Source organism: Pseudorca crassidens, chromosome 9 (genome assembly GCF_039906515.1).
Source record: "Pseudorca crassidens isolate mPseCra1 chromosome 9, mPseCra1.hap1, whole genome shotgun sequence".
Taxonomy (NCBI): domain Eukaryota; kingdom Metazoa; phylum Chordata; class Mammalia; order Artiodactyla; family Delphinidae; genus Pseudorca; species Pseudorca crassidens.
The window spans coordinates 19504560-19519098 of NC_090304.1; the positions used below are offsets into that span (position 1 = coordinate 19504560).

Here is a 14539-nt window from a genome sequence, read left to right on the forward strand (position 1 = left end):
TTCCTCTCTCCTTCCTTCTTTCTCTCTCTTTCTCTCTCCCTCCCTCCCTCTCATTTAATACACAGATATTTAGTATATACCATGTGCCAGGTACTGTAATATCATATTTAGGATACAGTTTATTGCTGGTAAGGATAGATTTTTACCCTAATCTATTGTTTTTAATCACCCATTTTCATGCTGATTTTTGATAATCTACTTCTTCTCAATGTTAATTTATTTATAAGTTTTTTTGGGGGGTTGAGAGGGCAAGAAGTTATTGTTGAGACCCCTCTTTACCATATATACTAAATTGTGTACTATTTTTATTTTTTTGGTTTACATATGGGTCTTATCACTAGACCTTGATAAACTTAGCTAATCAACCTGACTCCTGACTATGAATTGAAATGTGAACTACTTTTCAGTACTGCAACTCAGCAAATATTTACTGAGTGCCTAGACATCATCCAGTTCCTGTCTTTAAGAAGCTTATGATTAACTAGATTGAATGCATTCCCAAACATTTGCATTGAAACACAGATTTGATAAATGCTGTAATCTTGACATTACAAATCCTTAGGGGAAGGATGAATTAATACTGGCCAGTAAAACCAAAGAAAATCTAGTAGAAATGGTCATTGTAAAATTGTCTCTGAATTTGGGTACAATTTTGAAAGAAAAATCAGGGTAGGACATCCCAGGGCATGGGAAAAACAGGAGTAAGCCTTTGAAGAGGAAAAGTAGGGAGTATATTTTTAGAATCAGAAACAGACTGCAGCCGAGACTGTACTATGGAGAACAGTGGGAGATAAGACTGGGAAAGCAGTATGGCTCAGCCTCGGGGAGTGTCTTATGTATCGCACTAAGACAGTAGTTTTCAAGAGGGCAAATTTGCCTCCCAGGGGACATTGGCAATATCTGGAGAGACTGTAGATTGTCACAATTGGGGGTGTTACTGGCATCTAGTGGGTAGAGGATGCAAGAGATTTAGGCTTTATTCTGTAAGCACTGGGAAACCATTGTTGGGTTATGTTTTCTTGGACAGTTATTGTCTAGGTCCCTGTGTGTTGTTACACAAAGTGTGTAAAGTGTTACTTTGCAAATCTCCCTCAGGAATAGTATAAAAAGAAAACACCAATTTTGGAGATAAGGAAATGCATACGTTAATCATTTGGTGGACCTTGAATCCAAGAAAAAAGAAAGAACAAAAAGGAAAGGGAGAGAAGTGAAGTCTTAATGCATTGGGAGGGCTCCAACCTTAAAAATATTAGTGCAAACGAGAATGCAGGTATTGTTACAAACAGGCACATTTCCGATCATTGGTACTGTCTGATTTCATTTCCTGAAGAGTGAAATATCAAATAGTATATGTCACTTGAGGTTTTAAGCTTTTTTCCTTGGCTATGCATTTCACTAAACCAACACAGCAAGCAACTATCATAAAAATGCAAATATAGCCCTGAGCACCTCGAATCCCACCCTTTAGTTCCAGAAACAAGTAGTCAACTATATTTCATTTCTTCATAAATAATCAAGCACAGCAAGTGAACATGATCAAAAGAATTCATAAACAGCCAAAACTATGTACTAGGTATGCTTATCTCTCCTGCATCATGTGAGGCTAAACAAGCAGGGAAAAAACAAATTAATTTTATTTTTAGCCTTGCCAAGTCTTTAGCTATATTTCTAGGTCTGCTTTCCTAACACGAAGTAGATTTGACTTTCTGTAGCTAAGACAAAGTTGGAGCTGCCAACGCCTACCCCAATACCTTGCCTAATCCATGCTGTTCTTTTCGATTGTGACGGAAGAATTAGACATTTTTCACCCAAGGATTTTCTAATTAATGGTTCAAATGTGTTCTAGAAGCAGAAATGTGATGATCAAGAGACTCTTCCATTTTAAAGAAAATTTGAGGATGATTTGACTTTCGGTCTATAAGAATTCTTGTTCTCTGCTCTAAGTGGTCTGACCTAATGGAGGGACCCAAAAGCTGAGTCAAGCCTCCTTAGTTCTGCAGTCAAGCCTCCTTAGTTCTGCAGTCAAGCCTCCTTAGTTCATGTGAAGCAAATCATGGAAACAACTTAATGCATCATCTACTTGTAATTTTCAAGGCAATCGTGTTATTTTAGGCACATACAGCAGAGGGCATTATCTGGCCAAACTTAAAACAGGGCTGCTATTGACAAGAATAGATAAAGAGAAAGAAATAAGGAAGGATTTTCCTTCCCAAAAAATAAAGAAAATTTAAAAAGTAAAAATAAACAAAGAGAGCAAGAAGACAATGAAATGAACTTTATATTGCTTTGTTCTCTCCACCTTTTCTCTGTAGGAAGACTTCTATGAAAATAACTAAAAACTGGACAAGAATCATTCCAGAAATTAATGAAATTTCTATTATGTGAGTTGGACTCTACTAGATGCTAAGGATCAATTAGTAAATATGATATTATTTAGGTCCTCAGTGAGCATATAGCCTTAATTATCTACAAACTGCTTCCATCTGCTTGAACACTCATGCATTCATTCATGCATTTAACAAATGTTTGATGAGTATTTTTCTGGAAGAATATCACTAGAGTAGATAAGACGCTCCTCCAAGGAACTTAACATTCCACTCAGGTGAGACAGGCAGTAAGAAAATAAACATTGAAATATATGAGGAAAATATTAAATTAGAAGTACTCTGATGACAGTTAAAATGGTAATCTGATTGATGGTGATGGAGGGTCTGCTTTAGGCTGGGTGATCAAGAAAGAATTTTCTGAGAAAGTAGAATTTAAAGGGAGTCTTGAATGAAAGGAATATCAACCATGCAAAAACCAAAGGACAGGTGTTGCAGGCAGAGGGAACCTTAGTGCAAAGGTCCTGAGGAAGGAAAAGGCTTGGAGCATTTGAGGAACAAAGAAAATTCAATATGGTTGAAGACAGAAGGCAAAATGAAGAGAAGTTGAAAGATAAGAAAGGTTAGGCAACTATCAGATAATCATATGTTGGAGGCCAAAACAGTTTACATTTTGCTCTAAAAGGGTATGAAGTCAATAGGAGCATTTTCAGCTGAAGAATGACATGAACATATTTATATTTGTAAACTTCATTCTAGATGCTGTATGAAGAATTAATTGTGGTGAAGCAATTGCAAAAGTAAAGAAACTGGTAAGAGGGTATTTCAGTGGTCCAAGTTAGAAATGAAGATGATTTGGCTAGAAAGGGACAATGAGGAAAAATAGATAGATCCATTTATATTTTAATAGTAAAGTCAGTATTTTAATGAATAAGGTTGTGCTGAATGTAAATAAAAAGAAAAGTCAAGGAAGATCCTTACATTTTTGCCTTGAGCAATTGGATGTGTGGTAATGGCATTTACGAAGGTGCAGGGCAGGTTTGGGGATTTTCTTTCAGTATATGGTACACCATTTAATTCATATAATTCTCTCAATGTCTATTAATGTTATCATCGCTCCCACTTAGGAAGGTGCAGTTCAGAGAAAGCTAATTTACCAAAGAATGGTTATGCCAAAGAATACTTGGCCAACCTTCTAACTCACCTCATTTTACTCTAAATCTGGTTTTTGTTCCACTAGGTTTTGCTGATATAGATTGGGTGTCTTTCTATGCTTCAACATTGTTTCAAGTTGGAAAGTACAGTATGTCCTCAAGAAACTAAAACTGAATGTGTGTTTCATAGTCCTTTTTGTATAATTTACAATGTGGACATGAGCAGCATTAGAGATCAAAAATGCATCTTTCCTTACTTGTGCATCAGAGTTTCAAAAGTGATACCCTGCTCCCTCTGTGTAAACCAGTATTTTTTAATGAGACTACATACAGAAGCTAATTTTGCCTTCACTGGCATTTCATGCTCTACAGGATTTCAACTAGGGATGACTAATTTGAAGCTATACATGTCTGAGTAGTCAGATAATCAGACTGAAGATCAGTTCCATTCTGTTCTAAAGTAATGCTAGGGGTGTCGATTATTGAAGTCATCTGCCTTTTCCATCAGCCACTCCTCTTTCCAATTTCTTTTATGCACAAGGATGGAGCCTTCCTAAAATAATGCTCTCACCAATGCCCTTCCTGCTTAAGAGCCTGGAGTGTCTTCCTAAGTTTCTTTATTGAAGCAAATCCAAACTCTCCTACCAGGCATTCACTGCCCCTCAGTTGGGCCAACTCATCTATCTAAATTCTGCTGTGTAAGTCTTCTGCTTCCATTAAGTCATTTTTCTTTTATTTCACTCTCCTACTCCTCTTCTTTTACAAGTCATCTATGCCTTCCTCCATCACCTGCCTCAATGCAAGGTTATATCCCTTTAAGGACCTACATAAAATCCCAAACCCTCTTCTTAAAATTTTTCTGATTATCTATGACATTTAAATGTTTTATGGCATTTAAATATCGAATACACTGATTTACATTAGTACCTAGATACACATATGTACACTTTTTATTCTTGATAGGTATCTATGCATTTGTATTACAGCTCCAATAAGTTTGTAAAGTTCTAGAAGCCATGGTCACCTTAGCTCTTTTCTATCCCTTCTTACACTCTCCAGAACGTAGCAACATGTTAGCCACATGGGTTGTTATGGTTTTTTCTTCCATTAATACATATTTCTCTCCACTCACTGCTTTTTCTTATCTAATGATATTGTAATCTTGTCACTTCTAAACCCTAAACACATGTATTCCTTTACTATAAGTTAGGTAAGTCTTCTAGAAAAGTGAAAATGCAGATCCAGGTGGTTTTTCTTTCCTTAAAAATCAATTTTTAAAAATCCCAACTTTTTCTAGAAACATTGCAAGGTCAGTGTATATAGCCAAAGAGCCTCCTGTTGACTTGACAGGTTCAGTACCCAGGTTACAGCCATTTAAGCCTTGTATCACTTCCATTACATTTGCCTTGAGGGTCAGCCCTGGGCGTATTTACAAAAATTTTCTTTCTCTGTACATGTGCAGAGCCATATATTCCTGCATGAGGGAGGAAAGCTCAACAGATTTGCAAAACTGGGTTTCGAATGGGAAAAAATAATGAACTATATTAGGAAATAGTTGTAAAATAAATTTGATTTGGGGCGTGAGCTATCTTTGATAATGATGTTATTTAGTTTGTTGCTTTTCCTTTTCCTGTGTATTCGAGCACTCTTTAAAATGTAAAGAGCTATCCAGAGAAATGATTACAATAGAAAGCCTTCTTAGCAAGGTGGGGATGAGCCTCGCCTCCTTTCTTATAAGCAAATCATTTTGCCTCATCTTACCTTGTTCTCTTTGGTAGGTCTCAGGTATATAATGGTATAAGAAATCAGAATTTTTCTGTATTATTTGCCTTTTCTTTGCTCTTGGTTTGGGGAAGTGGGAGAGAGCGAGAAATAGAGAGGAGAATGACTATGAAAGCATCAGGTAGGTCTGGCTGTAAGTAACCAGAAAAATAATGAACTGTTTATACTGTAAGGAATTGATTATTGCACATAATAATAAAACACAGAGGAAAAACTGTTACAGGATTCATTTATTTAGCTGCTTGTCACAATATCAGAAATGCAAATTCTTCCCCTCTTTCCATGGTTTCCTTCCTTAGCACATCAGCTTTGTCCTCAGGCTGCCTCCTGTCTTGGCCACAAGATGGCTGCAGCAACTCTCCGTATCTTATACCCACAACAATACCCAGAAACAGAACAAAGAACTACTCCTTCCCCTTGTCTTTCTTCATATTAGTGGGAGAAAAAAAAAAAATCCCAGAACCCCCTCCGCTGACCTCTCCTCACATCTCATTGGCCAAATTGTGTCACATGCCCAGACTTGATCAGTCTCTGGCAATAGGAATGCTACAACCAATGTTTATTTAGACAAGAACTCAGCAAACTATAGTCCAAAGGTTAGTCCACCATCTGTTTTTGAATGCCCTGTGAGCTGAGAATGTTTTGGAATTTTTAAATAGTTGAAAAAATTTTTAAGAAAATTTTGAGACATATGAAAATTATATACAGTTCAAATTTCAGCGCCCATAAATAGTTTAACTGGAACATAGCCATGCACAATCATTTACCTTTGTCTAGAACTACTTTCAAGCTACAATGGCAGAGTAGAGTAGTTGCTACTGGAGACCATACGACCTATAAAGCATCAACTATTTACTATCTGGCCCTTTACAGAAAACGTTTGCCTAGTACTAGCTTAAACCAAATTCTATGAACTAATCAAGGTTGGGCCAGCCTCTCCCAAAGCAGATAATATAGTTTTATGATTTTTTTTTTTTTTTTTAGAATGAAAGTCAATCTTCCTGAACAAAATTTTCTAGGGAAAGAGTATGCGAGTAGGATGTTGGGTTGGCAACAAATTCAGAGAGAGACAGACAGAAAGATTAGAGTTCAAGCATATTTTAGGTGAATAACTCATCTTTAGTTCTGTTTAAAAAGTTGATTCTGAAAATGTCACCAACACAAACTGTTGGTAAGACAGAGCTGAGTTTTTTGCTTACTAAGGGGAAGCACCACCCCACAGAGGTCCAGGAGAGTCTATGGGTGGAGTGGTGAAGATTAAGCCAGAATTTATTGAGAACTGGAAGTTTGATTTTTAGGAGAATTGTTCAATGTGGGAACTTGATGAGGATCAGGTAAGAATTATGATACAACAATCCAGGAGTGGAGAAAACACCAAGGTGAAGCAGAAGATTCAAAAAATCCTAGAGCACAGACTTCTGTTAATGCTTTCCCTGAAAGAGTTGATAGATCTTTGGGCAAGTTTCTCTAAGGACAATGAAACTGTTTTGGCAGGAGAATTTCAGAAGAGGATAGAGATGCTGATAGAGACCCTGGCAGAGCTAAGTCAATTTGATGTTGATGGTGAGGTATGGTGTGGAGGTCTCAGTCTCCTTTCTAAATGTGGGGTTTTGCTTCTCAATGTTTAGAGAGGTTTGTTGCAGATACATGTGATTGTGAATATGTGGTCTGTTGAGATGGGATGGCTGATTGTGGTTAACTAAATGTATCTTTCTCCCACCTCGCTTGCAAACTAGTTCCATTGTCTGGACAACAGTCTATGCTGACTTAGCAATGATACTGTGCTACTCTCCCTCCTTCAGTTCCTTCTGTGTCCTGAAGCATAGGTAAGGAAAGAAGAAAGGTCTGTTGACAAAAAGTCAGGATATCCTCTGGGACAAGGCTAAAAGTATTATAGTTTAATTCAAAACCCACACAGATCCATTTGTAAATAAATGCTATGAGATGACATCGTAATGGAAGTGTGTACTTTTAAATTGATTTCCTTTTGATGTGATAAAAACATCTTCTGAAAGAGATATTGAAACCTGGCTTTCGATGGAAAGTAACATAATTCAGATTTTAAAACAGAAAACCTTTTGTTGATAGTAGTTTACTCGATTTCAGCGCATGTACCAAGCTTTATTTGCGGCAGGTTATAAATTAGCTTTGAACCAACTATAATTCATAAATTGTTACTTATGACTGATTTACAGGCAATCTCATTAATTGCAGTAGCAAAAAGACCTTGAAGTAAGCAAGAAATAGAAAATAAAACAACCCGGGGATTGAAAATGGGGAGACACACATACTCTACGATTAAGAGCAATGTATCATATTTCGGTATGTTTTACTGATAGTATGTTTCTGATAATTTACTGATAGTATGTTTCTGGTCATTCCAGTTCATCCTTACCACAACTTTGAATAATAAGTATTAGTGTTATTCCTATCTTATATAAGAGGAAGAAGCTCCCATCACTTTTTATTTTAAAATGTAGTAAATATTTATTACTTATTATGAGCCAGTAACTTTATCTGTATTATGTGACAGTGCTAACAAAAGCCTTTTGAGTAAGTAACTCTGTTGTTTCCCTTTTACAAATGCGGAAAGTAAGCTATAGACAGGTGAAGTAACTTTCCCAATTGTAGGGTCATGGGGGTTAAAGCAGGCATATAAATTCAAAGTCTTCATGAGCCTTTTCTCTGACCACCGGACATGGCTGCCTTTGTTATTTCATATTTTAAAGGGATAAAGGTAGCAAATGGCAGAATAAGGACGTATCTTTTTCACTTTTGTGCGATTTCCAGTCAACCAGTTATTTTGATCTCTGTTGCCAGAGACCCTAGGATTCTAGAGAGAGTCATGGGGTGGGAGGTGGGAGGAGGGATGGAGGAGTAGGGCCCTATGACCCCAATCCTAAAAGCATCTATCAATTAATATAGTAGAGATTTTATGTGCTGTTCTTTTTTCTTTCTTTCTTTCTTTTTAAAAATTCCCTCTTACCTTCAGAAGTGTGTTTTGGGGAAAGGGGAACATATGCAATGAAAATACTGAATCACATGAATGACAGATTTTCTGTGGTCATGATCACTGGCAATTTAAATAAGATTCTACTTAAAATAGAAATCTACAAGGGTTTTTAAGGTTGTGTTTAAACTTACAATGAAGGAAAACTCCCAATCTAACTCAGGGTGAGAAGCCTGCCAGCCACATTGTTGTGGTATGAATAATTTCAGTGGGTTCTGGAACACAGGAGCTATCCCAGTTGCCTGGTATCTAGCCCTGGGATGATGAGGGCAGAGGGATAGTGGCTCAAGTGTAAAGAGCCCTGTAAAAACTGATAAAGGAAATGATTGGGGTACTGGCTTCATAATGGTTGCCTTGAATATGAAAGGCATGCCTGTGAGCCCGTCCTTTACTATCTCTAGGAATTAGCTAGCCCTTGGAGGGGCAGTCTCTCCAGGATAAGCACAGCCCCGTATCAAAACATCAGAAAATACAGAAAATAAAAGGCATGATTAAATACATTGGTACACATCACTATACCAGGTACTGTGCTGTCAGGAGGCTAAGAAGAGACCATGAGACATGGCCACTGTCCTCAGGGAGCTCAAAAGGTAGTGCAGGAAACAGACCCAGGGACAAATGATCGTAGTACTGAATGGTGTGAAAAGTCAACCTAGAGCTGCAGGAGCCCGGAGAAAGGCAGCAAGTCAGTTTGCCACAGAAGGCTGGAAGAAAGAGTAACAACTCAGCACCCAGTGGTCAAATTTCTTTGCTGCCATAGGGAAGGAGACCAAAACAAGCCTCTGAAGCCAGAAAGCATCTATGACTTTAAACCTCACCTTCTTGAGATTCAGGTCCTTTTCTGCCGTTCTGTGAATGTGGGTGTATATTGAAGGGCTGCTAATGGCAGATACATTTACTGAGTGAAGAATCTCTTTTTATAGGAAAAGAGCCTCTTCTCTGTCTTGTGTACTCTATGAAGATGGAGTTATTTACAAATGTTAATTAACATTGAGAATCTCACCACTGGTAGAAGGGTTATACTCCTAAAGAGGAGACAGACGGCCCTTCTCTCCTCAAGACCTTGAATGGTAGGCATGCAAGAGATGACCAAAAAAGTCCACTTGTCTCTGGAATTGACTTTTCTCTAAGGCTCACTTGGAGCAGCTGGAGGATCTTCCTAATTTTTCTCCTTGCTGCTGGTTTCTTCCAAAACTTTTCTGTCTCCCTGTTAATCTAACGTTATCATTCTTAAAAACAAAGCTCATGATAGCATTTCTTTGTATAAACAGAATATGTCGCCTGTAGGATAAAACGGGGACTCTTAAGTTTGGCGTAACCAACTCTTCAGTCTGGACCCGATCTTATCCCAGCTTCTTTCCCATTCTCTTCCCCAGGCTTTCCGTTCTCCCACCACAGAGGAATTTTTATGGTGCTTTGGTTGTACTAGCATCCTTCATGTTTCCTTGTCTTAGCTCAGCCTGGTCCCTCTGCTCTTCTTTCTTTTCTTTATCAATTTCTTTTACAAAATCTAAATCAGGTGACCCTCCTCTTTGAAAATCTCCTGATTTACCAGCACAGATTGAGTTACTCTGACTTCAGCTCCCTCCTACCAATGTGGCTTGGCCTCAGAGCAATGAACATACATTATTTTGTTTCATCTGTTTGCCTATCTGTCTTACCTTCTGAATTATAATTCCCTCAAGGATGAGGATTATATTCTTCACCTTTGTATGCTCAGTACTTAGCAAAATGTCTGGCTAAGGGAAACAACAATACAGTAGTAGTAATAATAATAATATCTAATATTATTGAGTTCTTTCCATATGGAAGGCATTATTCTAAGCCCTTATGAACAGTAACTAATTTTATTCTGACAGTAACACTAAGGGTTATGTAATTATGTCATTCCCATTTTGCAAGTAAGATTGAGCCATGGAGAGGATAAGTAACCTGCCCAAGGTGACACGTAATAAATACTAAATTATTGTCTTAGTGCCTTTTTGAATTGGATATGGTGAGCCTCCACACTTTTTTTTCTTCCCAGGAGATTCACAGAAGAGGCACTGTTTATTGAGATGAGAAATTTGGGAGAGGTCATTACACAGGTGCCCAATCCATGATAAGCCAGTTGAGTGGGGTTTATACTGAGTAACACAAGCGTTGGAATTCCTCTTTGTGCCAGAAGAGTTGCAGGAAGTGAGTTGTTTTATTTCCTTCCCAGAAATCTACTTAAAATCAGTAAGAGTAGGGACATAATACATATATAATACAGTTATACTAAGATTTTTTTCTGTGCGTAAACATTATGTTTCATGGGGTGTGATTTAATTTGTGGTATATCTACATGGGTAGCAGTTGGCTCTGTTGTCATGAGTTTTTGTATATGAACATCTCTAGAAATTTATGTATATTTGTGCATGTCATTATTTCAGTGTATTTTCACAGGAACTATATGATAAGTTGCCAGTGTTTACAGCTCAGGTCACCCCCAAAGGAAAGGTATTTTAACAAAATTAATTGTGAAAAATATTTTGCTTTTGCCATCATTCTTGCAGAAACTTTTTCATGGAGTTCTTGAGATCATATTCTCCTGGACTGATGAGCTGACCGTCTAAGCCCTGGTTCTGTACTTACTAACCATGTGACTGCATGCATGTCACTTCCCCTACTATTAAATTTCTTCATCTTGAAAATGGAGTCTGTAACAGTTCCTTCCTCAGAGGAATGCTGTAAGGATAAGAAAGGATCAGGGCATGCAGCCTGTATAATTACAAAGGGCCCCATACTCAGAAGGGCCCATGCTTGGCTTCATGCCCTACTGTAACTGATTTGAAATTCTTAATAATTTTTAACAAGACATCCCATGTTTTCATTTTGCCTTGAGCCCTGCAAGTTATGTAGCCATTCTTGGATAGGATTGTTTGTGAACTCCATAGCCTGTGGTGCCTGGCACATAGACTAATCCTCAATAAAATGCCAGGTATTAATAATTTTGCGAGGGAATTTTTAGTTTATTGGTATAGCCCCCACCCCAATTTTATTTTCTGAACTTTTCCAATCTGGTCTGGACATTGAGCCTAATTGTGGGGTACATTTCGTATGTCCTCATGCATTCAGCTCAGACTTGGTTGGTAAACACTACAGTAAGGCCCTCTACCTCATTCTTCCATTGCTCTGTGATTGCACATCTGATGGAATATTGGCTGTGGATGGCTGCTGACTCAAAGTACAAAAACACTTCTCTATAAATATGAGCCAGATCGCTTAATAAATGACACTACATACAGTGACTCCAGAAAGACATCTGGAGGAGATCTAATACTCTTTTTTGCTCTCATTGTATTGCAGATTATTAGAACTCCAGAAGGACCAACACCAGATAAATTATGAATGTTGAACAAGATGACCTTACATCCACAGCAGATAATGATAGGTCCTAGGTTTAACAGGGCCTTATTTGACCCCCTGCTTGTGGTGCTGCTGGCTCTTCAACTTCTTGTGGTGGCTGGTCTGGTGCGGGCTCAAACCTGCCCTTCCGTCTGCTCCTGCAGCAACCAGTTCAGCAAGGTGATTTGCGTTCGGAAAAACCTACGTGAGGTTCCAGATGGCATCTCCACCAACACCCGGCTGCTGAACCTCCATGAGAACCAAATCCAGATCATTAAAGTGAATAGCTTCAAACACTTGAGGCACCTGGAAATCCTACAGTTGAGTAGGAATCATATCAGAACAATTGAAATTGGGGCCTTCAATGGTCTGGCAAACCTCAACACCCTGGAACTCTTTGACAATCGTCTTACGACCATCCCAAATGGAGCTTTTGTATATTTGTCTAAACTGAAGGAGCTCTGGTTGCGAAACAACCCCATCGAAAGCATCCCTTCTTATGCTTTTAACAGAATCCCTTCTTTGCGCCGACTAGACTTAGGGGAATTAAAAAGGCTTTCGTATATCTCAGAAGGTGCCTTTGAAGGTCTGTCCAACTTGAGGTATTTGAACCTTGCCATGTGCAACCTCCGAGAAATCCCTAACCTCACGCCGCTCATAAAACTAGATGAGCTGGATCTTTCTGGGAATCATCTGTCTGCCATCAGGCCTGGCTCTTTCCAGGGGTTGATGCACCTTCAAAAACTGTGGATGATACAGTCCCAGATTCAAGTGATTGAACGGAATGCCTTTGATAACCTTCAGTCACTGGTGGAGATCAACCTGGCACACAACAATCTAACATTACTGCCTCATGACCTCTTCACACCCTTGCATCATCTAGAACGGATACACTTACATCACAACCCCTGGAACTGTAACTGTGACATACTGTGGCTCAGCTGGTGGATAAAAGACATGGCCCCCTCCAACACAGCTTGCTGTGCCCGGTGTAACACGCCTCCCAATCTGAAAGGGAGGTACATTGGGGAGCTTGACCAGAATTATTTCACATGCTATGCTCCTGTCATTGTGGAGCCCCCAGCAGACCTCAATGTCACTGAAGGCATGGCAGCTGAGCTGAAATGTCGGGCCTCCACGTCCCTGACTTCTGTATCTTGGATTACTCCAAACGGAACAGTCATGACACACGGGGCGTACAAAGTGCGGATAGCCGTGCTCAGCGATGGGACGTTAAACTTCACGAATGTAACTGTGCAAGATACAGGCATGTACACATGTATGGTGAGTAATTCTGTTGGAAATACCACTGCTTCGGCCACCCTGAATGTTACTGCAGCAAACACTACTCCCTTCTCGTACTTTTCAACCGTCACAGTAGAGACTATGGAACCTTCTCAGGATGAGGCAAGGACCACAGATAACAATGTGGGTCCCACTCCGGTGATCGACTGGGAGACCACCAACGTGACCACCTCTCTCACGCCACAGAGCACAAGGTCAACAGAAAAAACTTTCACCATCCCCGTGACTGATATAAACAGTGGGATCCCAGGAATCGATGAAGTCATGAAGACTACCAAAATCATCATTGGCTGTTTTGTGGCCATCACACTCATGGCTGCAGTGATGCTGGTCATTTTCTACAAGATGAGGAAGCAGCACCATCGGCAAAACCATCATGCCCCAACGAGGACTGTTGAAATCATTAATGTGGATGATGAGATTACAGGAGACACACCCATGGAAAGCCACCTGCCCATGCCTGCTATTGAGCATGAGCACCTAAACCACTACAACTCTTACAAATCTCCCTTCAACCACACAACAACAGTTAACACAATAAATTCAATACACAGTTCAGTGCATGAACCGTTATTGATCCGAATGAACTCTAAAGACAATGTCCAAGAGACTCAAATCTAAAACATTTACAGTTATGAAAAACAAACAATCAAAAAAAAAAGACAGTTTATTAAAAATGACACAAATGACTGGGCTAAATCTACTGTTTCAAAAAAGTGTCTTTACAAAAAAAAAACAAAAAAGAAAAGAAATTTATTTATTAAAAATTCTATTGTGATCTAAAGCAGACAAAATTATGTGTATTCCTCAGAACCTGTTTTTGCTGCACTTATTTACTATTTTCCCACATCTTGTCCCTGCCTTTCCCAATCGCCATATTTTTCATAGGAGATCTCAATTCCCTAAAGAACTGGTCTAGGAAATTTTGTAAGAATTCTGTTACACTTTGAGATTTTTATGGTGAATTCTAGTGGTGAGATCCAGTCTCTTTTGTCTTTCTTTTTTTTCCTCTGTCTTTTCTTTTCCCCCTCTCATGCCCTTATGAAGTAGTCCAATGGGGAATGCAATATTAGAAATAGATTTTTAAGAGAGAACAAGGAAAAAATGCAAGATCTTATATTTTTCATGTAACGACCTGTTCTGTATTTATGAGGAGGACCATACAATGGAAAACAAAAAGTAAGCAAACAATAGATTAATTTACATATGAGCATCTATAAAACCCATGATCTTTTAAACAAATCTAGAACCCGAATTTGTAGATCAAAAGCTAAAAATAAGATTATAAATAAAATATTGTTGTTTTTTCTGTACCTGGACACAACTCATTTGTAGTATGGCTCAAATGTGAGAAACGAAGGTAATTAGATTTCCTACTTTCTAAGAAAGATAATATTATAGTAATCTCCAATCACAGCACCAATCTCTACAGGGTCCTGTTTCAATGGATGACTTGAGTTTTTGATCTATATTCAAGGATGCTGTGGTGTTTTTTCCTTCTCATTAGGGTCACCCTTTGTAGAATGCTCAGATTAAAAAATGATGATTTTGTGAAGTAAATTCAATTCCACTTGAAAGAAAGTTTCAGTATAATT

The 14539-nt window shown here is 38.5% G+C and overlaps 1 protein-coding gene across 15 annotated transcripts in view; it reads left to right on the forward strand.

Annotated features, from left to right (window-relative positions):
* The window catches only part of LRRC4C (leucine rich repeat containing 4C), a 1215723-nt gene extending 1201466 nt beyond the window's left edge, over positions 1 to 14257 (forward strand). For 14 of the 15 annotated variants that reach the window (XM_067749347.1, XM_067749351.1, XM_067749352.1 and 11 more), the window contains one exon: positions 11601 to 14257. In XM_067749347.1, coding sequence (XP_067605448.1) covers positions 11643 to 13565 — 1923 coding nt within the window. In that variant the 5' untranslated portion in view covers positions 11601 to 11642 and the 3' untranslated portion in view covers positions 13566 to 14257. Of the gene's footprint in view, positions 1 to 10076; positions 10449 to 11600 lie in introns of those variants that run through there. The other variant, XM_067749361.1, reaches the window with a different exon arrangement.
* The last annotated feature ends 282 nt before the right edge of the window (positions 14258 to 14539 follow it).